This window comes from Pelobates fuscus, chromosome 12 (genome assembly GCF_036172605.1).
Source record: "Pelobates fuscus isolate aPelFus1 chromosome 12, aPelFus1.pri, whole genome shotgun sequence".
In the NCBI taxonomy this organism is placed as follows: domain Eukaryota; kingdom Metazoa; phylum Chordata; class Amphibia; order Anura; family Pelobatidae; genus Pelobates; species Pelobates fuscus.
Window position 1 is genome coordinate 82,182,995 of NC_086328.1, and position 27,516 is coordinate 82,210,510.

General features: G+C 43.1%; 1 protein-coding gene across 1 annotated transcript in view; it reads left to right on the top strand.

The window, feature by feature from the left end:
• Positions 1-27,516, top strand: part of EML3 (EMAP like 3) — a 96,326-nt gene that overhangs the window by 28,990 nt on the left and 39,820 nt on the right. The window contains exons 7-9 of the mRNA XM_063438006.1: positions 1,642-1,765; positions 1,918-2,067; positions 2,283-2,352. Of these exons, the coding sequence (XP_063294076.1) occupies positions 1,642-1,765; positions 1,918-2,067; positions 2,283-2,352 (344 nt within the window). The remainder of the gene's footprint in view (positions 1-1,641; positions 1,766-1,917; positions 2,068-2,282; positions 2,353-27,516) is intronic.

Sequence of the window (27,516 nt, forward strand, 5' to 3'; positions counted from 1 at the left end):
TAGACAACAGTGGAAGGCATAGCTAGACCTCTTTCCTCCCGGGGCAGTCCCTGACTTTGCCGCTCCTCTCAGCCTAGCCTCATCACTAAGGCGCTGCTGTGCTGTGAGGAGTGAGGAATACAGGGAGCAGGGATATGAGGTGATTTATGTCCCATCCACACAGGCTACGGCATGCTCCAGAGCCGGTGACTGGACGGAGATGCTGGCAAAGCTTGGCCAGGGTAAATTAATTGACCGTCAGGAAAGGACTGCTGTGCGCTCCTCTACTGCCAGTCAATTGGGTGATAATGGCTGGGAAACGTGTTATTGCAGGGTTGTACTTAGGACTGAGCAGTGTTTGTATGTCTGAATGTAAGCATGTTTTTGTATGGAGTATGTGTGTTACATAGAGACTTGCGTCCATCAAGTTCAGCCTTCCTCACATATGTTTTTGCTGTTGATCCAAAAGAAGGCAAAAAACCTAGTCTGAAGTGCTTCCAATTTTGCAACAAACTAGGAAAAAAATCCTTCTTGACCCCAAAATAGCAGACAGATGTCTCCTTGGATCAAGCAGCTATTACCCCACTAATTAGAAATTCTACCCCTGTATGTGTATGAATGTAGGGGTGTAGTGCTGTGTGTTTTTATGCACTTTTGCCATTTTAAATCAGTGCATTACTTGTGTGCAGTGTTTTTTGAATGTAGGGGTGTGTCTGTATGTAGTGTCGACATTTGAATGCAGGGGTGTAATTTGTGTAGTGTTGGCGTTTGAATGCTGAGATGTATGCACAAACTCACACTAACACCGATACACAGAATGACACACAGATACACAGGGGTACACACACCGACACACATGCAGATACACAGACACACATACAGACTTATGCAGATACACAGACACACAGGTATACATCTACAAACAGATACAGACAAACAGATGCACACAAAGAGAAAGATTCACATACAAACAGACACACAGACACAAGGGTACAAATACAGACACATTGATACACATACAAACAAGCAGGCACACAAACAGACAGATACACTGACACACAGATAGATACACATACAGACACATGCAAATACACAGATACACATACAGACACACACACTTGCACACAGATACACAGACACACAGTTACACAAACAGAAACATATACAGACACACAAATAAACACTAAGATAAACACAATCAGACACACATGCAAATTGAACATTATTTAGCCACCCTACCTCCGGTTTACTACTTTCAGGGTAGTTCCTGGGATAAGGTACACCACTGGTTTTATTGGCTGGGCAAATAAATTAATTGTGGGCCTCAGGTGGCCCGCGGGCCGCAAGTTTGGCATGCTTGCTGTAGGGTCTTTGCACTATTTACATGGTTTTTGCTCTCTATAAATGTCTATGGCAGCTTCAGTATTTTTTTGAAGGCAGTAGTGTATTTTGTAATAGAAAATAAGAGAAAAGCAAGCAGAGTACTCACCTTTTGCATGCTTTTTTTTCACAACCTGTGCTTTTTGCTTCCTGATCTAAATTGTCATGATAATATACCCTTTGTATGTACATATACACACATATATATATTGTTATTATTATTAGCATTTTTTACAATTGTTCACAGTGGATTGAAATGAACATGTTCTCTTTGCATTTCAGAGGGACTCAGTATAAAGGTTTTTCTCCGTGGCCGTCCAATCACTATGTACATACCATCCAATATTCCAAACCATGATGACCAGAAGCCAGAACTTCCTAGTGAGAAGCTACATTTGGAGTGGGTGTATCCTTAAATCAGATCTGTCTGCACCTCTTTCTGATATATGTTCTTCAGTGTAATTTTTTGTCCCGGTAGACTTTTTGATCTCTGATTTCGCATCTTAACGCTCTATCTATGATTTTTGACTAGTGTAGTCTCCTTGACCTTCTACTCAGTTATGGTTGCCGTGGGCGGGACAACCGGTGTACTCTCCGTGTTCTGCAGTCTGGGGAGGTTATTTATTTCACTGCTTGTGTCATTGTCCTCTGTGATGTAACGAATGGAACCCAAAGACACTTCCTGCGTCACACTGACTGCGTTCGTTGGTAAGTAACCTAAAGTTACTTAATGGAAGTAGAATAAAGAGGAAATACCCCATAGGAGGAGAAGCACTGCTAAGGTTATGGGCAGGTGACAACTATAGATATAACTGAGAGAGAAGATATAATATAGATTGTCTAAAATTAATGCAGCTTTTTTAAATAACATATCCTCTCTGATCTCTTCTTTATTATTAACATTTTGTCCTCCCCTCATACAGTTTGGCAGTTCATCCTGATGGAGTCAGAGTGGCTTCAGGACAAACGGCTGGAGTGGACAAGGATGGTAAGGTAAGGAAAAGAGGAACTGATGCAGATGTATTTTTTTTTTTTTTTTTTTTACTGGAGTGGATGTCTTTATAAAGCATTAAAGGGACACTATAGTCACCTGAACAACTTTAGCTTAATGAAGCAGTTTTGGTGTATAGAACATGCCCCTGCAGCCTCACTGCTCAATCCTCTGCCATTTAGGAGTTAAATCCCTTTGTTTATGAACCCTAGTCACACCACCCTGCCTGTGACTAGCACAGCCTTCCATAAACACTTCCTGTAAAGAGAGCCCTAAAAGTTCTGTTTAATTACGATTTTCTTATCCCCTGCTATGTTAATAGCTTGCTAGACCCTGCAAGAGCCTCCTGTATTTGATTAAAGTTCAATTTAGAGATTGAGATACAATTATTTAAGGTAAATTACATCTGTTTGAAAGTGAAACCAGTGTGGCTAGGGCTGCATAAACAGAAACAAAGTGATTTAACTCCTAAATGACAGTGAATTGAGCAGTGAAATTGCAGGGGAATGATCTATACACTAAAACTGCTTTATTTAGCTAAAGTAATTTAGGTGACTATAGTGTTCCTTTAAAAATCTTTACTAAAATGAAAATACTCAAATTTTGAAATTCCTTCACTTAATTCAAATCTGCAAAATGTGCCGGTATTTACAAACCCAGTCCCAGTGCTCCCTTTCTTTTCGTAACATGGGCTTTGGGAGTTGTAGTATAGCAACGAAAAGCTGCCTATCTCTCAATTAGTTTGATTTATAAAAAAAACATGAATAATGCTGTTTGCATAATGTTATAGAAGCTAGGTGCCAGTTATTCCTTTTTTTTATGACAGTAAATTTCAGCTAGGTTTGCTTATACATCTTGCTGCTTTCTATTGAGACAGCTTGCGAGACAGACCCATTGCCTTTATTGATTAAATGAACACTATAGTATTCCTAACACTTGAGTGTCCCTCTGCTCCCACGGTTAAAAAACCCTTTAAACACTTACCTGATTCCAGCACGGAGGTCCCTCGGCACTGGATTGCTCTCCATCTCCTCTGCAAGTGCCGGGCTCGCATTCGGCCTTTCCCATTGGGCATTGGGAAAGCATTGAATCAAGACACTGCATGTCCTCATGCAAAGCGTGAGGACGTCCATTGTTGTTTCAGAGAGTTACAGCCAAGAAGCGCCTCCAGTTGCTGTCTGGTAGACAACCAATAGAGGCAGTTTTAACCCTTTAATATAAACATTGCAATTTCTCTGAAACAGGGGGACATTGACACTGCATCCAGATCACTTCAATGAGATGAAGTGGTCTGGGTGCCTATAGTGTAACCTGTGGCTTTATTTTTAATTTTTGTTTTCATATTGTGGTAGTTTTGGTGTTAGCAGGCTATCATAGGCACTCATGAAGCAGCCGCTTACTCACTATTTTCATTCAAGGTTACTCACTAAAGGGAGAATTGCAGGTTAATTTTTCCAGTTCCAGTTGAATAAACCTGCTAATGTGGAAGTTACACTTCCCCATAAGCAATATCAATTTTGTCTTGATTTCGATGGTATTGATTGTCAAACAACATCGATTGACAGTCAGGACCCCAGATTTAATGGAGAAGTCACAGGTAATCCAATCAAGATCATACAGAAAATACAGTGGGGCAAGTGAAACAATGCCTGTATGCATTTTCAGAGCTCTTAGCTGAGAGTTTGGTAGTTCCACAACAGTCAGGAGGCTATTTGTTTGTCTTTAACATATTGTGTCCCCTGCAATAATGTTTTTATAGAGATCGCAACACATAAAGCAGGAAGTTGATTGTGGGTATAGTTTTCTGCTAGATAGCATGGGCACAACACATTACTGTGAAAATCCTGGTTCAGATTTGGTGTTACAGGTGTTGATATTTTATCTACAAACATGTCTATTCTTAGTATTATCTCACACATGCTTTCCCTGTGTGTGTAAATTTGATGGTTTTGTGTGGATAAGAATCTTGCTGATATTACTGATTTCCATATTCCTGTGTTAGATATTAGCTATAGCTTAACATTCCTTTTGTTTCTCTTTAATGGATGGTCTTACGACTTAAAGAATTAGGTTAATTGATAGACCTACTAAGCCATAATCTTTAATGCACCAGACATAGTTTAAAATATCCAGCCTCGTCTTCTATTTTCTTTCCACGTGCACTACACGAACATTTTAAGCTTATCGAAGCTCCATGGGCCACACATGGGCCTGTGATGATGTTTTAAGTGTAAATATATTAACTATACATTTCAAGTGACAAGGTGACACATGCTGCCATCAGCACAGGGGGCAGCAGCAGACCAGCTGACAAGCATCAGATGGCTAATATTAAACCATTACCACTGCATGAATGCATAGCTGTTAATTTTGACCCTCTGCTCCTGTCTAATAAGATCATTTTGCATGTAGCAGTTGATATAATGGCTTTTCCAAATGTTCTCACAAAAACACACACCTAGCAGGATTGTTAGATCCCTTTTCAGTTTTTTGTCAATCTTTCTTTTATTAAGGCATTTGATTTGGGTGGTACAGAATAAAGAAACGGAGATGAACGAGATGGACACAAGATAGGGATATCACATTAGGGTTTTAACATCTCCTAGATATGACTGCCTTATTTTTTTTTATCAATTAAGTAAAATATAAACATGCTAAACTGTTGCGTCAAGACTATGAACAGATGTAAAGTTTAAACATTCAAAATTTTGTTTGCAAGAGTTAATTAAACAAGGCATACCATGGCATGTAAGAATTACTCGATTGGTAAGCCTTTCAGACACACTGAGACAAGATGCTACTATAGAGATATACTTGTGAGCTACTCTAAAGTAGGCTGAGCTTATTGATAGTATGATCGATGTATGTGATAAAACAATAAAATGCCTGATGTACATAAGTGGATTTTAAAACAATATAAGGTAAATGCCTAGAGTAACTAACTAGGCTAATTATTAGTAGTGAAACTGGCAAGATAGTGTGACCACGAACTACCCCACTGTCTCAGCACAAAACCAAGTAATTGTATCACGAGAGGCAGTAAAATGAATACTGTGATTATTATGCGCTTATTAGTGTGGAAAAACATTAACTTTCAGGCGGTAGACAGTCTGGCAGGCCATTAGGTGGTTTCCAACAGTGGGCCCGATGTGGGAAGTTCCCCCTCAACCAATGTCCCGACTTAGAGGCAGGGAACGTAGGTGAGCGGCACTGTGAGAAAGGAGTAAGGTAGAGCCCACCCCCAGCCCCAGGCCTTGATGAGGGCCTGCATTTCTGATGCACAAACGATAGTATTCCTAACACTTTAGTGGTGAGTCCAAGCTCCTGGTGGGTTGTCGCTGCCAGCGGCGCTGGTGCTTCTGCGTTGGTGGTCGATGCGGCGGGAGTATTTCCCGTCTGGCTGTCAGCCCAGGTAGGTCCATGCTGGGAGACTTTGGTGCATGCAAGGAAGCCCTCTCTCCTCCCTCACCACTCCTCTCCGTTCTTTCTGTTAGGGTTGAGTTGATGTTGTTGGAATGCGGGGTTCCAACTTTGCACAGAAGCTCTCAAATAACTTGTCCAGGCGTATCAGGATACATTCAGCTGGACTCTGTTGGACGCTCAAAGGTTTTCGCACGTGGAGGAACTGCGCATCCGCCATCTTGAGGAAGTCCGCTGCTGTTGAAGCTTCTGTCAGTGCAGGTACTTAGATTCAGCACAGGCATGTTGGGCAAGTCCGTGGGAGGGGGCCACAATGTGTGGTGGTCTGCTCAGAGGCCAGAGGGCTGGGAGAGCGGCCGTCTCTCCTCAGCTCAAGCTCACGTAGGCCGCAGGACTCATTCTGGGCGAACTGACACTGAAGAAGCTTGTGTGAGGCATCCACTTGTGCACCAGCGCTTGCTTGACAGGGTGAGTACTGTTTCTAGGCAGATTGGTCAATTTGCCCCCAGGTAGACCAAGATTATCGGTGCCCAGAGAAGCTTGTGTGAGGCATCCACTTGTGCACCGGCGCTTGCTTGACAGGGTGAGTACTGTTTGTAGGCAGATTGGTCAATTTGCCCCCGATTAAACCAAGATTATCGGTGCCCGACCCAGAATCTCTCGTTGAGCACGTCTGGTCGGCTCAGCAGTCAAGCTCCACCCCCAGACCCCTTTTCTGTTTTGCTGCAGCTGATTGCGCTAGGGTGTATGACTGACCCAAAATGTGATTGTAAGCTTTGAAGGAGCATTCCAAGCTCCGTAGCCACTACAGTGCGCTGTAGTAGTTATGGTGCCAGAAGTGCCCTGGTGCCGCCCAATGTAAATAGCCAAACTGTTTTCTGATGGTTTGGCTTCTTGCCTGCGTTCGTCGAGTGCTGCTCCCTGCCTTCTGTTAACTATCAGGAAAGCCAGAAGATCTGGTTTTGGAGCTTCTATTGGCTCTCCTGAGCTAAGCCATGAAGTGCAGGGCAAGCACATTGGCTGTCTGCATCAGCTAATTGTTCTCAACCTGACTTAGCTTAGTTTAATTGCCAGGCTTAGTTTAGACAGAAAGCTTTCAGCTATCCTGTAGGCTGTAGTTAAGGTGGAGAGCAAAGCTCGGTGGCTCCAGGTGGCAGGCCAATCCGTTTGAGAGGAGTTTGACAATTTGCATTGGAAAGAACTATATTCATCTGGCTAGACAGTGTACTGTGGTGTTTGGAGTGTTCCTTTAATTGTGTCATAACTGCATCATTCTACTGGTGGAATTATTTTTTTATATATAGCCTCCTTTGAGCCCAACCTTTACTTCTTACACCACTAATCCATCCATACATCCCATCTTATCCCTGATCAGTTTAAGCTCCATCAATATATACAGCTTGTAAATGACATCAGCCATTTCAAAGAAAAAATGCTAAATGCACAATTTTAAAGCTAACATCTAGATTGTAAGCTCATTTGAGCAGGGTCCTTATCAACCCATTGTTCCCGTAACATTTTGTAATTGTCTCATTTATTGCTAAATCTGCCCAATTATAATGCTATAAAAAACATTGTGGAATAAATTGATGCTATATAAATATAAATGCCATTAATAATACTCGTAATTAGAATAATAAGCTGCACTCACAGCTTCAAAGCGATAGTAAAACCTCAGAACATCTAAAACCTTCACTAGGTAGAGCAATGAATGTATGTGCTCTAGCTTTTTTATTAAAACTAAGAATGTTTTTCCAAGAATTCTGCTTCCATATTATTTTCCAGACTATCCCCTTGGCAGCATCATTTCCTCAATTGTTAGTTAAAGCAAACAGTTTTATTTCTAATAGCTAGTACATGTCAGAAGCTTACATAAAACCACACCATAGGTTTTCTCATAGTGACAGGAAGTCCTAAAATATTCTGTTCTCAAACCGACTCTACATTCCGCACAACATTATGAAGTTATTTAGCAGGACTACTGTGTATGTTTGTATCTGAGGGAAGAGTGAACATTTGCAGATTGCAAAGTCACAATGTATCGTACAGGAAAAGGTTCATAGTAAAAAACAAACAAAACATTTTTTAAGGTAGTTTGTGCTACATTATAATTCAGTTTATCAGTAGGTTGCTAAAGGGACACTATAGTCACCTGAACAACTTTAGCTTAATGAAGCCGTTTTGGTGTATAGAACATGCCCCTGCAGCCTCACTGCTCAATCCTCTGCCATTTAGGAATTAAATCCCTTTGTTTATGAACCCTAGTCACACCTCCCTGCATGTGACTTGCACAGCCTTCCATAAACACTTCCTGTAAAGAGAGCCCTATTTAGGCTTTCTTTATTGCAAGTTCTGTTTAATTAAGATTCTCTTATCCCTTGCTATGTTAATAGCTTGCTAGACCCTGCAAGAGCCTCCTGTATGTGATTAAAGTTCAATTTAGAGATTGAGATGCAATTATTTAAGGTAAATTACATCTGTTTGAAAGTGAAACCAGTTTTTTTTTCATGCAGGCTCTGTCAGTCATAGCCAGGGGAGGTGTGGCTAGGGCTGCATAAACAGAAACAAAGTGATTTAACTCCTAAATGACAGTGAATTGAGCAGTGAAATTGCAGGGGGAATGATCTATACACTAAAACTGCTTTATTTAGCTAAAGTGATTTAGGTGACTATAGTGTTCCTTTAAGCCACCTAAAACCTCCTGCAATAGCCCATTGTCTGTCCACTCTGCCTGCCAAGATGCCTACACCATGGAATGTCCCTCTTTGGTCATCTGAAGTGTCATGATCTGCGTGTGCACTCTGATACACATAACTGGCTACTTCCCCTCTACCAATGGGTAGTATTCTGTGTCTCCTCAAACTCCATTTGTTCTGTTCAAGTAGATATACAGTACAAAATAGAATAGAATTTATCCAGGCAATTTTATAGAGCTATTGTATTTTGAGTTTGTATTGGATATGTAAACAAGCCCCGAGGGCTTATCACATGGAGGGTGCAGCCATGTGATGAAGACCTCAGATTCATGGAGTGCCAGAAATTTACAGAATATGATCTACTGAAGGTTTGCAGACACAAATATACGCCGAAAGGACGGAAGATTTTTGTAGACTTTGGAAGTTCCCCAAGTTTAAAAGAGTACCATTTTTTTTACATCCTTGGCATATTTGTCCAATTGTGCAATTTGTAACTAGCAGGATTATTATTTGATCTGTAAATTGATACGAAATTAAAGTGAAATTCTAATTTTAGACCAAGTCATCTATGTTTTCAGTTTAAATATGTTGGGCTAAAATTTGATATTTAGTGTGAATTCATGTTGTATTTTCTACATTTCAAACTTTAGTGTATAATCCTGGCACACAGTTTACAGAGTTTTCTAGAATATATATATATATATATATATATATATATATATATATATATATATATAAAATTCTAAAAAAACTTGATGGAAGTCAGGTGTGTTGTGCCAAAACAGACAGCTAGTTGGGCCTGAAAAAAAAGAGAAATTAAGAAAAGAGGGAGTACTGGGAAGGGTCAGTGGTGCTGCATTGAAGACAGAAGATATAGCTAATTAACCCCTCTTCAGGGAGCTGTAGTGCTGATGGTGCTTGGGAGTAATAATTTTAATGAGACAAAAAAAAAGTCTACAACCTAATTCATTCTAAATTAATCTCTACTGACTTTCAGTTGAATGACACAAGGCGGCTGGATTCCTTTGATGCGTTGCATCTGAGATAATTTAGCAGCATTACTTGTGTTCAGAAGGCAGTATGTTGTTGGTGATGACTTTCGGTAACCAAGAGGAACTAATCAGCCCACGTTTGTGTTGGTTTAGACTTTCTTTCTATTCCTGTTTTTGATATTGTGGAACTATTACAAACACACTGGCAGCAGATGGTGAAAGAAACAATGAATTGCTTGGTTGTCCAACTGCGATACAGTTGTATTTTTTTTTTAACCTGGTTTACTGAAATATTTAGGTCTTGATATGGTTATTTTATTTTTGCTTAAACTTGATCTAATTTACCCATTACTAACTGTGATGTAATTCCAGTAAAATACAAGTTTAGCAGGCTAAGATTGCCACAAGGCATATGTATGTATATGTGTTTGTAGTATCAGTTAGTTAATTACACGTAGCTAAGATACTGTCATCACTGTACTGACCAGGTGCAGGAATGTAAGAACTGGAATTACGCGTCCCTCTCCTTTGTATCAGATGAGCCACGTGGTTAGACCGGATGGATGAGTTTAGACTCTATTCATTAAATAGGTTAAGGGTATGTGTGGGTGTAGTTAATTGTGGGAGGAGCTACAGTGCTATATAAGGAATGTACTCTATGTATTCAGTACTCAGACTTTGCTGTATTTTGGTGACGCTAGTCCCTCTGAGTCCCGATCGGTGATCCAATAAAGAATCTCTTCCTTCCTGAAGAAACCTGTGTCCATCTCTCTGTGCTTGGCTTCCGTCAGTTTCTCCGGTATCATTTGGTGCATTGGCCGGGAAGCTCATCGTTCAACGGTAGCTGAGAGGCAGAGGCGTGAGACGGTCTATCTTTGCCCACGTTCTCTACGGCTGCACCCCTGAACTTCTGCGTGGACCTCCCTTCGTCTCGGCGCCACTGGTCTGTTGTCCAGGAGATCATCGGCCTCTACGTGAGAAGTGCTGGGGTGTCCCCGTCGATGAGTGTGAACTCAGGTTCAGGAACGAGGAGGTAAGATAACTGCTGTTTTAGACGGCAGGACCCGCTAGGGGTATACCGATTGTGCGGTAGGCCCAAAGGGGTTTTTGAATCTGTATCTGCCCCCTCTGTCGGAGGGAAGGAGCGAAGGCGCACCGCTCGATCGAACGCTCTTTAGTCAGACCGTTTGATTTGGTTAGTCAGGCGGGGTCCTGGTGTAAATAGTCTAGCGAGAGTGTTAATAGTGTGTTGCTGTATTATAGTGCACGGTACCATAACCCTGTATATTTACTGACACTGTATAATAAGTACTAATCATTGTCGTCCATTGCATGTTTAACACCATAACCACTAATAATTGTATTGTGACCTTAACTTGTGCTTTGACCTATGCTAACCGTACTGTAACCGCTATTTGTAAAAGACGATGTTACTGGGGTGTGTTATAGACGGGTAATTCGTATATAGAGAATTATAGCGTGGGTGACTGTGTAGTTACGCCAAAGGGCATAATATTGATTATATAGTGACTGGTGTAGCAGCTGTGTGTGTATGGGAATTCCCTGAGTGTTTATTGTTATTGTGTACGTTTCACTTGGTAACCGTACCACGTGGTGCTGTTGCCAGAGGAAACGGGTGTGACTGTTGAATAGTACGCGTGTATAGTAATCGTTGTCGACGACGTTCCACTGTTAAATATGGGTGCGTCGCAGTCAACGATTCCGGATCCCTTAGGATGTATGGTTAAGAATTTTAAAAAGGGATTCAAAGTTTGTGATTTTGGGGTTAAGATGTCCCCTGTACGTTTGGTCACTTTGTGCACTAGGGAGTGGCCTACTTTGGTTGCGGCATGGCCGCCACGTGGCAGTTTGGATCCAACTCTGGTACAGCGCTTACACGTGGCTGTATCAGGTAGGCCTGAACTTTACGGCCAGTTTCCTTATATTGATTGTTGGAGACAGGCCGTAAATGACTCGCCAAAATGGCTCCGGACATGCCACGAGGAACAGTGTCGCCTCATGGTAGCTAGGACTTGTTCGTCCACTAGGGCTGGTGTTAGGCCCATTTTGGACACGCCCCCTGAGTCCGAGATCCCTTTGCCGCCCCCTTACTTTCCGGTAAGAGGAAGTGACGCAAATACAGGAAGTCCTGTAACCCTTCCCTCATTACCCTCATCCACTTCCGCTTCCTCCTCCAGTACAGGATCCACCCCCCCTCGTACTAAATCTCCCCTTCCGGAACCAGAACCCACCCCCATTAGAAACGAATATCCTGATTTGGCGCCACTTCAGACTTCCGGTCAAGCTTCATCTAGCTCGGCCCGAAGTGTTCTATTCACTACCTTTTCCCAAAACCAACCTCCCACATCCCCATACCCTATATCTCCCCGACCGGAACCCATGACTGACGCTTCCCTACGTAGCCCCATCCAAACCCGACAGTTGACTGGTGCCCAACAATTAAAGCACTATCAGATGCCTCTTCGCTTAAATCCCGGGTCAGCTTATATCGATGCCGCAGGTCAAATGGCACACGCTGACCCTGTCTTCGTATATGTCCCTTTCACCACTACCGACCTTTTAAACTGGAAGACCCATAATTCCTCGTATACTGAGAAACCACAAGCCATGACTGATCTGTTCACCTCAATAGTACAGACACATAATCCGACATGGGCTGATTGCCAGCAGTTATTAATGACTTTATTTAACAATGAGGAAAGGACAAGAATAAATCAAGCAGCCATTAAAGCATTAGAGGATAGAGCCCGTGCTTTGAACCAAGCTAATCCAGCAGCATGGGCCGCAACACATTATCCCAACACTGATCCCGATTGGAACGTAAATGGTGCTGATATGGTTCAACTCAGAGCCTATAGAGACGCTATAATTGCTGGCATGAAAGCCGGAGGAAAGAAAGCCATTAACATGTCGAAGACAGTTGAGGTGATCCAGAAAAGCGATGAAGCGCCCAGTGTCTTTTATGACCGATTATTGGAGGCGTACCGCTTGTACACCCCCTTTAATCCGGAAGACGCAGACAATTCCCGAATGGTTAACTCCGCCTTTGTCAGCCAAGCTTACGGAGATATTAAGCGCAAGCTACAAAAGTTAGAAGGGTTTGCAGGTATGTCAATCTCCCAACTAATGGAGGTAGCTAATAAGGTCTATATGAATAGGGAAACAGAAAGCAAGAAAGAGGAGGAGCGCAAGATGCGTAAAAAGGCTGATATGCTAGCGGTAGCGATCGCAGGCGTAGATAAACGGGGCCCAGATAGAGGCAATAATAGATGGAGTAGGGAGCCTTTGAGTAGGGATCAGTGTGCGTATTGCAAGGAAGAAGGGCATTGGAGGAACGAATGTCCGCAAAGAGAGCAGTACGAGAGAGACCAACCCAGGGCAGGCTACGGAAACTTTAGAGGCAGAGCGAGAGGTAGAGGAGGTCCCGGAGGGAGTAATGGTTATAGAGGGAGTAATGGGAACAGAGGAAGTGTTAGGGAAGACAGGTATATTCCAGCAGCGCAAAGGTCTCGCGATAGAGAAGGTAGGGACTTTGTAGGATTGGCTGACACGGTCATGGAGGACTATTGATACCGACCGGGCTCCATCCCCCTTGGTCGAGCGGAGCCTATGGTCGATGTATCAATAGGGGGGAAAAGGAGTGCGTTCATGATCGACACTGGTGCTGAACATTCAGTGGTGACTAATCTAGTTGCTCCTCCATCCGGAAGGACTATTACTGTGATAGGAGCAACTGGAAGAAGTGCTGAAAAACCGGTTCTTAAAAGTCGACTCTGTACATTGGGAGGCCACGTAGTAAAACACCAATTCCTTTATATGCCTGAATGTCCAGTCCAATTGCTGGGACGTGATATGCTATCCAAATTACAAGCGCAGATTACGTTCCTACCAGATGGAACAACATCTTTAAAGTTTAATGGACCTTCAGGTATTATGACTTTATCCGTACCAAAGGAAGAAGAGTGGCGACTTTATACAGTGTTGACTAGCCAAAACCCTAGGAGTGATGAGACATTATTTAACATACCAGGAGTTTGGGCAGAGAACAACCCACCAGGACTGGCCCGCAATATTCCACCTATAAAAATTGAACTTAAACATGGGGTTTATCCAGTGAGCCTGAGACAATATCACATCCCGCAGAAGGCTAAGAAGAACATCCAATCCTATCTGGATAAGTTCATACGGTATGGTATCCTAAAATTCTGTACTTCCCCCTGGAACACCCCATTGCTGCCTGTTCAAAAGCCCGGCACAGATGAGTATCGACCTGTGCAGGACTTAAGAGCAGTCAATGATGCGGTTGTTAGCATACATCCAGTTGTACCCAATCCATATAACCTGCTTGCTTTAATTCCGGGCGGGGCTACTTACTTCACAGTCTTAGATCTCAAAGATGCCTTCTTTTGCCTCCGAATTGCCGCAGAAAGTCAATGTATTTTCGCTTTCCAGTGGGAGAACGCTGTAACGGGCTCAAAACGCCAAATGACTTGGACAAGACTGCCCCAAGGGTTTAAAAATTCACCTACCCTATTTGGTTCAGCCCTAAGTCAAGATCTATTGGATTTCGAGTCCATCCCAGGAGAGTGTGTATTGTTACAATATGTAGATGACTTGTTGATAGCAGCAGTTACAAAAGAAATCTGTCAGCAAGCAACGCACGATCTACTACACATTCTCTGGAAGGCAGGATACAAGGTGTCTAGAAAGAAGGCTCAGTTGTGTTTGCCAACTGTCAAGTATCTGGGATTCCATATCTCTGAAGGTCAAAGAATTATGGGGCCAGAGAGAAAAGAGGCTGTCTGCCAAATACCAGTACCCAAGAATAGAAGACAAGTGCGAGAATTCTTGGGGGCAGCAGGCTTCTGTAGGATATGGATTCCCAGCTATGCGATACTGGCAAAACCTCTGTACGCAGCTATCAAAGGTACAGAGCACGACCCCTTCCTATGGACCCAAGAACAGCAAACGGCATTTGAAGATGTGAAGAAGGCTTTGATGAGTGCCCCAGCATTAGGTCTACCTGATCACACACGACCATTCTACCTGTATGTACACGAGCAAAGAAGAATGGCTGTGGGAGTATTGACACAGTACTTGGGATCATGGCAAAGACCTGTTGCCTACATGTCTAAACAATTGGATGCAGTGGCCAGCGGACTTCCACCTTGTCTAAGAGCCGTAGCTGCAGCCGCCCTGCTAGTAGCTGAAGCCGATAAACTCACTCTGGGTCAAGAACTTTATGTACGAGTCCCACATGCAGTACAGACGTTGTTGGATTACAAAGGAAATCATTGGTTTAGTAACAGCCGTATGACCAAGTATCAAGCAATGTTGTGTGAAAACCCAAGAGTGCATTTAGAGACTGTAAACACCTTAAATCCAGCTACCCTTTTGCCACAACCTACTGAAAGTCAACATGATTGTTTGGAAGTAATGGATGAAGTATTCTCAAGTAGACCAGATCTTCGTGATTTTCCCATCCAGAACCCCGATGTTCAATATTACACCGACGGCAGTAGTTATGTGAAAGAAGGGATCCGCTATGCAGGATATGCAGTGACAACAATAGACAAGGTGATAGAAGCTCGGCCACTGGCGAAAGGAACATCAGCACAAAAGGCAGAATTAATAGCACTAACACGAGCGTTACAATTGGCTGAAGGTTTAAGAGTAAATATCTATACGGACTCTAAGTATGCGTTTTTAACCACTCATGCCCACGGAGCTTTGTATAAAGAAAGAGGACTACTGAATTCAGAAGGCAAAGAAATCAAGTACGCAGCTGAAATCCTACAACTATTGGAAGCAGTGTGGGAGCCGAAAGAAGTCGGTATCATACATTGTCGAGCGCATCTGAGAGGAGATGGTGATGTAACCAAGGGAAATCGGATGGCAGATAGTGCAGCTAAGCGTGCTGCTGAATCAGGAAGACAGGAGTATGTAGGGCATATAGCTGCTCTTATACCAACTCCACTGTCCCAATGGACTCCAGTTTATACAGCTCAAGAAGAGGAGTGGTTAAAGACTGAACCGGGAAAGTATCTGGAGAACAAGTGGTATCAGCTAGAAGATGGAAGAATAGTTATACCAGCATCGCTAGCGGTAGAAATTGTCCAAAATTATCACAACGGGACACATTCTGGGAGAGACAGTACTGAAGAATCTCTTAGAAAACATTTCTACATACCAAGATTGTCCAACTTGACTCAGGCCATTGTACGCAGATGTGTAACGTGTGCTAAGAATAATGCAAGACAAGGACCAGTAAAGCCACCAGGAGTTCAGTTTATGGGGGGACTCCCCATGTCCGATCTACAAATAGACTTTACAGTGATGCCTAAGTCGGGTGGACATCGTTACCTGCTGGTAATTGTGTGCACCTATTCAGGCTGGGTAGAAGCATGTCCTACTCGTACAGAGAAAGCAGGAGAAGTTGTGAGATTCCTGCTACGAGAAATAATACCCCGATATGGACTACCCTGTTCTATAGGATCGGACAATGGTCCAGCTTTTGTTCACCAGTGCCTACAACAACTGACTCATATGCTTGGTATAAAGTGGAGGCTTCATACTGCATATAGACCCCAGAGTTCTGGTAAGGTAGAGAGAATGAATAGAACTATAAAGAACCAGTTGGCTAAAATGTGTCAGGAAACCCAACTTAAGTGGAACGTTCTCTTACCCATAGCTTTATTGCGAATCCGCAGTACCCCTACCAGAAGGATGGGCCTCTCTCCTTTTGAAATCATGTATGGGCGACCACCTCCCGTACTTGGTAACTTAAGGGGGGACTTGAGTCAGTTGGGAGAAGGAATTACCCGGCAGCAGGTTGTAGAGTTGGGTAAGACTATGGAGGAGGTACAGAAATGGGTACAAGATAGATTACCTGTGAATATTTATCCCCCTGTTCATAGTTATCATCCAGGAGATCAAGTGTGGATTAAAGAGTGGAATAATGTACCGTTAGGGCCCAAGTGGAGAGGTCCTTATGTTGTTCTTTTGTCTACCCCTACAGCAATAAAAGTAGCAGAAGTGACTCCGTGGATACATCACTCCAGGGTTAAACCAGCAGCAGTCGATTCTTGGCAAGTTACAGCAGATCCAGAGAATCCCTGCAAGATCCGGTTAAAACGCACTACTCAGTCGGAGTAACGAGGAATTATTGTGGATTACAAATTTTATTGTTACAGGTGTGAGTGAGAAGGCCATAATAAAGCCTGTCCGCTTACCATCACATAGTGTATAAGCCAGGAAAGTCTCGAAGGGACACCTGTGAAGATGAGCAGAACTCCATTCCCTGCAGCCCCTCACATCCTGGAAGCTGAGGCGCCATCGCACGGACGAAGACTGAGGATGACGGCGAAAGATGTGCTTTTGATAGTGTTTATTTATATGTGTTTTTATATTCAGGAAGGTAGAGGTACCGACACTCCTAGCTGTGAGGTATGCATTAAGACTACGAGAACAGGTAACCATATTTCCCAAACCCTAATTTGGCATTCACAATACGAGTGTAAAGGAGATGTATCGAGATGTAGATACTTAAATATAGACTATAGTGTGTGCCATTTAGGAGTAGGAGAACCTAAGTGCTTCAGTCCGGAGTATCAGCCTCGTACAATTTGGTTGACTCTCAGGAATGGAGATCCTCAGGGGACCCTAATTAATAAAACGGTGTTAGAATCCGTACATTCTTCGGGTGTTCTGCTATTTGATGCGTGTAAAGCGATATCGAGTGGTAGAAAGCCGTGGAATGTATGTGGGGATCTTAGATGGGAGAGGACGTATGGGTCTAACGATAAATATATTTGTCCCAGTAGCAAAAATAAATATGTAAGTCCTAGATGCCCAAATAGAGATTATAACTTTTGCCCATATTGGTCTTGTGTGGGGTGGGCAACTTGGGGACAGACAGTAGACAAAGACATGATAGTGACTAAGTTGCCGACTAGCCCTTATTGTAAGTCTATGGAATGCAACCCAGTCCATATACTCATTAATAACCCCGACAAGTTCTTAGATAAGTATGGAAATTTATTTGGGTTTCAAATATACGGGACGGGTTTAGATCCTGGGACATTATTGTTTATAGGAATAGAGACTGATACGGTATCCTCCCAGACTCATCAAGTATACCATTCCTTTTACGAAGAGATGAGTATAGATAATAAGATCCCCCATAATGCTAAAAACCTGTTCATCGATTTAGCTGAAAGTATTGCCGGTAGTCTTAATGTTACCAACTGCTATGTGTGTGGAGGTACTAACATGGGAGACCAATGGCCTTGGGAAGCAAAGGAGGTAATGTCCGGTTCTGAGGCAGTTGACCAATTAATATCTACACAAGCCGATTATCATATGAGTGTTAGAGGTAAATCTGAGTGGAGATTAAAGACCTCCATCATAGGTTATGTTTGCATAGCAAGGAAAGGAATAATGTATAATACTTCTGTAGGAGAATTAACTTGTCTAGGGCAAAAAGCTTATGATGATGATACAAAGAATACAACTTGGTGGTCGGCTTCAAATGTCTCAGAACCATCTAACCCGTTTGCTAGATATGCCAATTTAAAGGATGTGTGGTTTGATCTATCCATCACATCTACTTGGAGAGCCCCAGCAAATTTGTACTGGATCTGTGGTAAGAAAGCCTATTCGGAGTTGCCACAGGACTGGGAAGGGGCATGTGTGTTGGGTATGCTCAAACCATCCTTCTTCTTGTTACCAATTGAAACAGGTGAGACTTTAGGTGTTAAAGTGTATGATGTGAATCATAGGAAGAAAAGGGGACCCATAGAGATAGGTACCTGGGAAGATAACGAATGGCCTCCCCAGCGTATTATAGATTACTATGGGCCAGCCACGTGGGCTGAGGATGGTACCTTTGGTTATAGAACCCCTATTTATATGCTCAACCGTATTATAAGATTACAGGCGGTGGTTGAGATTATCACAAATGAGACATCACAAGCGCTCAATCTTCTAGCGAAGCATAACACCAGGATGAGGACCGCAGTCTACCAAAATAGATTAGCCTTGGATTACCTTTTGGCAGTAGAGGGAGGTGTATGTGGGAAGTTTAACCTAAGTAATTGCTGTCTTCAAATAGATGACGAAGGGCAAGCAATAGCTGAGCTTACTAGCCATATGGTTAAACTAGCGCATGTGCCTACTCAGGTATGGAAAGGGTATAATCCAAGTAGTTGGTTTGGTAGCTGGTATGAGTGGTTTGGAGGGCTTAAGGCAGTGGTAGGTGGAGTCCTACTGATTTTACTGTTGTGTCTACTCCTACCGTGTCTTATACCCTTAGTAGTTAGGTCTGTGCAAAGCCTGATAGGAAGTATAGCAGAGAGGAAGGCTGCTGCACAGATAATGGCGATATATAAGTATAAGGCTCTAGATCAGGGAGAACCAATGCAAGAAGATGAATGTTGAAGATTCACATCATAAGATAAGTCTGGTCTGGTTCAAGGTAACTTGCGGTGTAAGCAAACCAAGGTTAAGTGATGCCTCAAGTAATTGTGAAATATCAGAGGCATCAAAGGGGGGAATGTGATGTAATTCCAGTAAAATACAAGTTTAGCAGGCTAAGATTGCCACAAGGCATATGTATGTATATGTGTTTGTAGTATCAGTTAGTTAATTACACGTAGCTAAGATACTGTCATCACTGTACTGACCAGGTGCAGGAATGTAAGAACTGGAATTACGCGTCCCTCTCCTTTGTATCAGATGAGCCACGTGGTTAGACCGGATGGATGAGTTTAGACTCTATTCATTAAATAGGTTAAGGGTATGTGTGGGTGTAGTTAATTGTGGGAGGAGCTACAGTGCTATATAAGGAATGTACTCTATGTATTCAGTACTCAGACTTTGCTGTATTTTGGTGACGCTAGTCCCTCTGAGTCCCGATCGGTGATCCAATAAAGAATCTCTTCCTTCCTGAAGAAACCTGTGTCCATCTCTCTGTGCTTGGCTTCCGTCAGTTTCTCCGGTATCATAACCAGTTTTATTTTGTTACATCCGCTGTGGTGGTCTTATATCACAGTGGGTTTAAGTAGCTTAGTTCTAGAAGCTTGCATGTTACTGGCCAGCATGTTTTTGTAAGGATGGGGAGAATGCTATAGTCCAGTGATGGCCCTTTCTGTGGGCACGCGGCCATAGGTTCGCCAATAATGCAGAGTAGGCACCTGCCTGCCCGAAACGGCAGGCGCCTACTCTGCTTCCGGTTCGGGAGGCAGGGGAGGGATCTTTGCAGCAGCTCCCCTGTCCTCCCGCGAGCAAGCTGTGTGGAGCGTTGCCGCGCGTTACCATGGCAACGCTCCACACAGCATCGCGCGGGAGGACAGGGGAGCTGCTGCAAAGATCCCTCCCCTGCCTCCCGAACCGGAAGACTGCTTGCCACCACCGGACCACCAGGGATGGCTGTGTCCCCCCCTTCCTTTATTAGAGGTAAGAAGGAGGAAGGGGGGGACTGATTTAATATACTTTTTTATTTTTTTTATTTTATTACTTAAATACCCCCCCCCACACACACAGTACCCCTACCCCCCATACAGCACCCCTACCCCCCCAGAGTACCCCTACCCCCCCACACACACAGCACCCCCACCCCCACACACAGTACCCCTACCCCCCACACAGCACCCCTATCCCCCACACAGCACCCCTACCCTCCCCATACAGCACCCCTACCCCCCCACACACAGTGCCCCTCTACCCCCCCACAGTACCCCTACCCCCACACAGCACCCCTACCCCCCACAAAGCACCCCTACCCCCCCACAAAGCACCCCTACCCCCCCCCCCACAGTACCCCTACCCCCCCCACAATACCCCTACCCCCCCCACAGTACCCCTACCCCCCCCACAATACCCCTACCCCCCCCACAGTACCCCTACCCCCCCACAGTACCCCTACCCCCCCACAGTACCCCTACCCCCCACAGTACCCCTACCCCCCACAGCACCCCTACCCCCCCACAGCACCCCTACCCCCCCCCCCCAGCACCCCTACCCCCCACACACAGCACCCCTACCCCCCACACACACAGCACCCCTACCCCACACACACAGCACCCCTATCCCACACACACAGTACCCCTACCCCCACAGCACCCCTACCCCACACACACAGCACCCCTACCCCCCACACACAGTACCCCTACCCCCACAGCACCCCTATCCCCCAGCATCCCTCCCCTCCCCCACACACAGCTCCCCTCCCCTACACCCAGCATCGCTCCCCACCCCTACCTCCCATACACAGCACCCCTACCCCTCCACACACAGCAGCCCTACCCCGCACATAGCACCCCCACAACACACACAGCACCCCTACTCCCCACAGCACAGCACCCCTACCCCTGCACAGCAGCCGTACCCCCCACACAGCACAGCACCCATGTCTCACTCACACACACACACCACCACTCATACACACAGCACCCCTCACACATACACACACACCACCCCTCATACACACCCCTCATACACACCCCTCACACACACACAGCACCCCTCATACACACACACACAGCACCCCTCACACACACACACAGCACCCCTCACACACACACACACACACACACAGCACACACAGAAACCCTCAGACACACACAGCACCCCACACACAGCACCCCACACACAGCACCCCTCAATGCCCCTTAAACTACACCCCTCAATGCAGTATGTGTGTGTATTCCGCAGTCTGTGTGTGTGCGTGTATTCAGCAGTCTGTGTGTGTGCGTGTATTCAGCAGTCTGTGTGTGTGTGTGTATTCAGCAGTCTGTGTGTGTGTGTATTCAGCAGTCTGTGTGTGTGTGTGTGTGTGTGTGTGTGTATTCAGCAGTCTCTGTGTGTGTGTGTGTATTCAGCAGTCAGTGTGTGTGTGTATTCAGCAGTCAGTGTGTGTGTGTATTCAGCAGTCTGTGTGTGTGTGTGTGTATTCAGCAGTCTGTGTGTGTGTGTATTCAGCAGTCTGTGTGTGTGTGTGTTTGTATTCAGCAGTCTGTGTGTGTGTGTGTGTGTGTGTATTCAGCAGTCTGTGTGTGTGTGTGTTCAGCAGTCTGTGTGTGTGTGTGTGTGTATTCAGCAGTCTGTGTGTGTATTCAGCAGTCTGTGTGTGTGTGTATTCAGCAGTCTGTGTGTGTGTGTGTGTATTCAGCAGTCTGTGTGTGTGTGTGTTCAGCAGTCTGTGTGTGTGTGTGTATTCAGCAGTCTGTGTGTGTGTATTCAGCAGTCTGTGTGTGTGTGTGTGTGTGTGTATTCAGCAGTCTGTGTGTGTGTGTGTATTCAGCAGTCTGTGTGTGTGTGTATTCAGCAGTCTGTGTGTGTGTGTGTGTGTGTGTATTCAGCATTCTGTGTGTGTGTGTGTATATTCAGCAGTCTGTGTGTGTGTGTGTGTGTGTGTATATTCAGCAGTCTGTGTGTGTGTATATTCAGCAGTCTGTGTGTGTGTGTGTGTATTCAGCAGTCTCTGTGTGTGTGTGTGTGTGTGTGTATATTCAGCAGACTGTGTGTGTGTGTATATTCAGCAGACTGTGTGTATGTATTCAGCAGTCTCTGTGTGTATGTATTGCATTTGTTGGAGATACTAATAAATATAAGCTTAATTTGATCTATTTATATCATTATTTAAAATTTGTATTAACTCTCTGCTGTTGTGTTCTTTTAAAACAAAAGTTGTTAATCAGTTCGGACAACAGTAAGAGTTGTTTTTTCTAAACTTAAACCTCAGTATTGAGGTTTAATTGCCGTGTTGGCACTTTAAGGAAAAAAAAGTTTGGCATGTATTGCGGTTTGGGCACTCTGGCTCAAAAAGGTTCGCCATCACTGCTATAGTCAAACCGATACATAGGTTAAGCCCGTGTATATGTAACACTCTACTCCCCCTTAAAATCTGTTGCATTGGCATTAATTTTACTAGATTTGTTTTATTCAGTCAGGGGACATTATGCAGTCATCCTAGCTTCTTTTATGTTGCATGATTTTCATAGCTGGTAAATGCTAACTGGATAAAAGTTGTGAGACGGCTCTGTAGGCTGAAAAAAAGACTTCCGCTCAGCAAGTTCAGTCTTTCTTACGTCAGTTTTTATTGTTGATCCAAAAGAAGGCAAAAAACCCAGTTTGAATTGCTTTCCAATTTTGCAACAAACTAGGAAAAAATATCCTTCTTGAAACCAGAATACCAGTCAAATCTATCCTTGGATCAAGAAGCAGTTACTTTATTAAAAATGATATCCTTGAATATTATGTTTTTGGAAGTATTCATCCAGTTGCTGTCTAAATATTTGTACAGACTCTGATATAGCCACCTCTTTAGGCAGAGAAATCCATATCCTTATTGTTATTACTGTAAAGCACCCTTTCCTTTGTTTTAGGCTAAATCTCCTTTCTTCCTGTCTAAATGGGTGACCTTGTGTCCTATGTATAGTCCTGTTTGTGAATAGATTTCCAGACAATGATTTGTATTGGCCCCGAATGTATTTGTATAATACTATCATATCTCCTCTGAGGCGCCTAAACTAAACAGATTTAAAATTGTTAACCATTCTTCATAAAGTAAATATGTAATTATTATTGCTGTTAAAGGAAACTATTTTTAATAGTATGCTTACTTATCCTTATATTTAACAAATATGTACATGTTTTGTGTGGGGAAAAAACATTTAATGTAAAAAGTACATATTACTTTATGCTGCAACTGGGTGCCTCCATCTACTCCCTGTCAATCACTGTTATGATCTTTTCCCAATGTTTTCCCTGGCTTTGCCTTGTCTGAACTGAGATTGTGGTGTCAATTGCTACATTTTTGTTATAAATTTAAAAGAAAATGGAGCATCTCATGAAGACAGTTTAACACAAGTTACAAGTGGTTTTCAATGTTTAATCAATGTCGTAAAATGCAGAGAATTGAGTCCTTTTAAGATGTTTATTGTTTATTTCTTGCAAACAGGCCAGATAACTTGTAAAACGGCTTGTAAGACATGCAAGACAAGCACAGTGTCTGCCACATGTGGCTTGTGCAAAGGTTTTGTAAATTCTTTCATAGAAACAACTTATGAAACTAGAAATACAGCAAAGTATTTGATTTTCCCTGAGAGATTTATATTCTTATTAGTTTCCAAAATGGTTGTACTGTTGTTTGGGATTTGGGGAAAACACCACTAAATGATTGCAGACTCAAATAGTTTTGTTCTAAAAATTAAATTACTGTAGACTCAGTGGACAGGAGAAAGAGAGAATTAGAAAACTAAGCAAATATACAGGACAGAAAAAGAAAGACCTTTCTGTGTTATGGCTGGCTGTTATATCTAAATATCTCATCCAAAGGGTGTATATGTGTGTGCCTGTTAGTCTGTATGTATCTCTCTAGGTTTTAAATGGCCTTATAGGTACACTTTCATTTTAGAGAGGTTGGCCAGGCAGGGGCTGCAAAAGTGCCTTTGCCTTTCGGGGAACCTAGGATATTTTGCAAAAACCCACAAAGGTGACCTGTCTGCTTGATGTGAGTAAGCTGGGGAGAGTACCTGAAGTCAGATGCACTACCCTGAAACACTCCCTCACAGGCTCCAAAATCGTTTCATCCACGAGCAGCTCACATCTATGTTTCACACACACATGCATCCCGCAAGACCATGGAACTTGTTTTGCGGTGTACGAGAAGAAGCCAAAGCTATCGTTAACACTGGCAGAACTTGATGGCAGAAATTTTATCAGCCTCTAGTTTGATTCATAAGACAAATTAGTATTGAATGAATTAAATATTAAAAAAGAATTAGAAAAAAAACTGCATATTTTTCTTAGTTTTACATACAGTAATGTATACACAACACGTGCAACTAAAGAAAACGAACTCAAAATAGATTTTCTAATTAGTCCTGATTGTTAAATGCCCAATATGTCAATTAATTTTTAGATGTATTGCAAGAAGTGAATTACAGTTTGAAAGCTAAAAACTTGCAAAGTTTAGCAAATGGGGATTAAAACTTTTATAGTAGTCACAGAACCCGAAACTGCTACACAAAGTATTTATTTGTAGTAAATACACCCTCCAGGTATTTAAATCAAAGCATTTTGATACTTTTCATTTAAGAATTCTATCACAAAACTCTGCGAAATCTGCTCGTTATCTCTTTAATTTTTTGGTGTTTTTCACAGGTGTTTTATTTTGGGGAAATTCACAGATCACGTGTATAGTCCCACTACTGTAAAGACCCCAAATATACCATATTTGTTCGTGTATATAAGATGCCCTCATGTATAAGACAACCCTTATTTTTTGAGCCCAAAATTAAGAAATAAATTTTTTAAACATCAAATAGAACAACTTTGATATTTTAGAGGTGACTTCTGAAGAGAACACACTTCTGATTCTCATGCCTTCCCTGTGCTACAGTATCCTGTGAAGTTAATTCCATTGTGCATGCTGGGAGACTACAGCTCCCAGAATACAGCAGGTGGCTTGAGGGCATTCTGGGACATCACAGTAGTATTCCCTCTGCTCCCTGATACCCATTTCCTCTCCCATAAATATAAAGCAGAAAGCAAGACCTACCTGAGGTGGAGCAAAACTTAATATGGCTGCTCCTTTTATGGCGTGGCATGCCTCTGAAGCTCTGTTGGTGGTAAGTGCTGACGTCTGCTGCAGCTCCCACACAAATAGGGACCTCTCCCTCCTTGCCACAGCATTCAGAAGTGGATCAGCGGGAGGGAGACTAGGTATGTGTGTGGGCCGTGGCACACTGAAAGGCGGCAGGCACAATCTTAACTTAGGTCCCGCATACACGTGTTTTTTTTTGTTTTTTAACCCCTGCAGTGACATTCCGTGTATAAGAAAACCCCCAATTTCAGACAAAAAAATTAGAAAAAAACATAGTCTCATACACGGAAAAATACAGAATATTCGACTACTGTTCTGGTACGATGATATGAACCCCTAATACAACTCATAAACCTCCTCCTAATCTTACCACAGGGGGATTCTCTCTGCTGATGTCAGTACTCAGTGAGCACTCTGTACAGTGTGATTGCAATTTGAGATGGACACACAGAGATCAGTTCTGGGCTGCTGGCAAATCCCAGTGATGATCACTGGACAGAAGGACATGCAGGGAGACCTGACAAGGGTCCCTCATCCATAAGGCACACTAAGAATCACTGCGGCTAAGCGCGATTGTTAGCCAAAGTGTCAAAATGTGAAGAAGGACATTAAGATAGAAAATAGAAAGTATATGGTTTAAGCCCAAAATAGGAGTTGTTCCTTCTAAATTGGAACCTTTAAGGGAACACTCTAAGCACCAAAACAACCACTGCCATTTAGTAAATAAAATCAATTTTGTTTCTGTTTATGCAGCCCTAACTACACCTTCCCTAGCTGTGACTCAAACAGCTTTCTTGTGAAAAAAAATCATTTTAATGTTCAATTCGATCTTACTGCTCTTATCTCCTGCTCTGTAAAAAAAAACTTTAATGACACATGAGGCTCAGATGGGTTCTAGCAGGCTATTACCAGTACAGGAGATATGAAATTCTATATTAAATACACTGCACAATATGGGAAGATAAAACATGTAGACTTTTCAGTAAGTGTGTAGGGAGTTGTGGCTAGTGCTGCATAAACAATGTGATCTAACTGCTAAATAGCAGAGAATTGAGCAGTTAGACTAGAGGGGCATGATCTGTACACCACAACCACTCCATTAAGCTAATGTTGTTTTAGTGCTTAGAGTCAGAACTGGTGCTACTACTAGGCAAACTAGGCAGCCTCCTGCCGGTTACTGCATGTAGCGTGGGCGAGCTGACTGCTGTATAGAATCTTCTGTATCCACTACCCAGTCTGACAGGAAGTGCCCACTGAGAGCCCTGGATAGCTTCCTGTCAGACCAGGTAGAGGAAACAGAAAATCCTCTACTGCGGTCCTCTCGGACATGCTACATGAAGGTACAAAGAGACACAAACAGTTAGGGGGCAAAGGGACACACATAGGGCTGGAGGGGGCAAAGGGAGACACAGAGGGGTTGGTGGGACAAAGAGGGACACATAAGGGCTGAGGGGGACAAAGAGATACACAGATGAGCTAGGGGGATGACACAGAGATAAAGAATGATTAGCGGGGGGACAAATAGGCACACAGAGGGGCTAATGGGAAAAAGACACAAAGGGCTGGGGGGACAAAATAACACACAGAGGTGCTCGGGGACAAAATTTTCTACAAATTTGTTTTTAAAAAATTAATTATGGTAATTTTTATTTTAACTTTTTTGGGGGTGGATAATGGTTGTAAATAGGTGGTGTTGCCTGGGGTAACAAATAGTCTAGCACCAGTCCTGCATAGTGTCCATGACTATCTGCCTAACTATTACAGCTGCTGCAGTAATGTTCCCTTTTTAAATTTAGAGATAGTGGAGATTAATTGGAGATTGTAATCGTATACCTCATCTACATCATCTGTGCAATTTGCGCTTTGTTTAAAGGTTTTAAAGGGAATAGTGTTTTTCTTTTTTTCTTTCGGTAAGGTCTGTCCTGTTTTCTTTTATTTTTGTAGTGCAAACATTCCTATACCTCTTAGGTATAACACAACCATAGATTTTCTCACTGTATGAAATTAGAGACTACCTGGATGTTTACTTCTACTTAATTCCAAAGTGTAAACAAAGACCATGGTGTAAACAAAGACCAAGGCAGATGTTTCAAGTTTTATTGAGTGTTTTTGAAGCGTTCCCAATTAAAATTGGATAAGTCTCTTGAGGCTTAGATGGGTCTCTTCCAAGAGCACACTTAGTTTAAATTGTTAAAAGTGCTTACAGCTCCATTAGCTCATATTTTAATTGGTCACTCTTGGCATGAATCGCACCAGACAACTGGAGAGTGAACACGTAGTGCCACTTCATATAATAGGTACTGGGGGTAGAAAGGTAATTAGACACTGGTCAGTCTGATATCTACATTAGGATATTTCGATAGTAGCACTGGAAACATTGTAGTGAAAAACATCATGTGGTCATCAGTGAGGATATGCTTTCCAGACCTT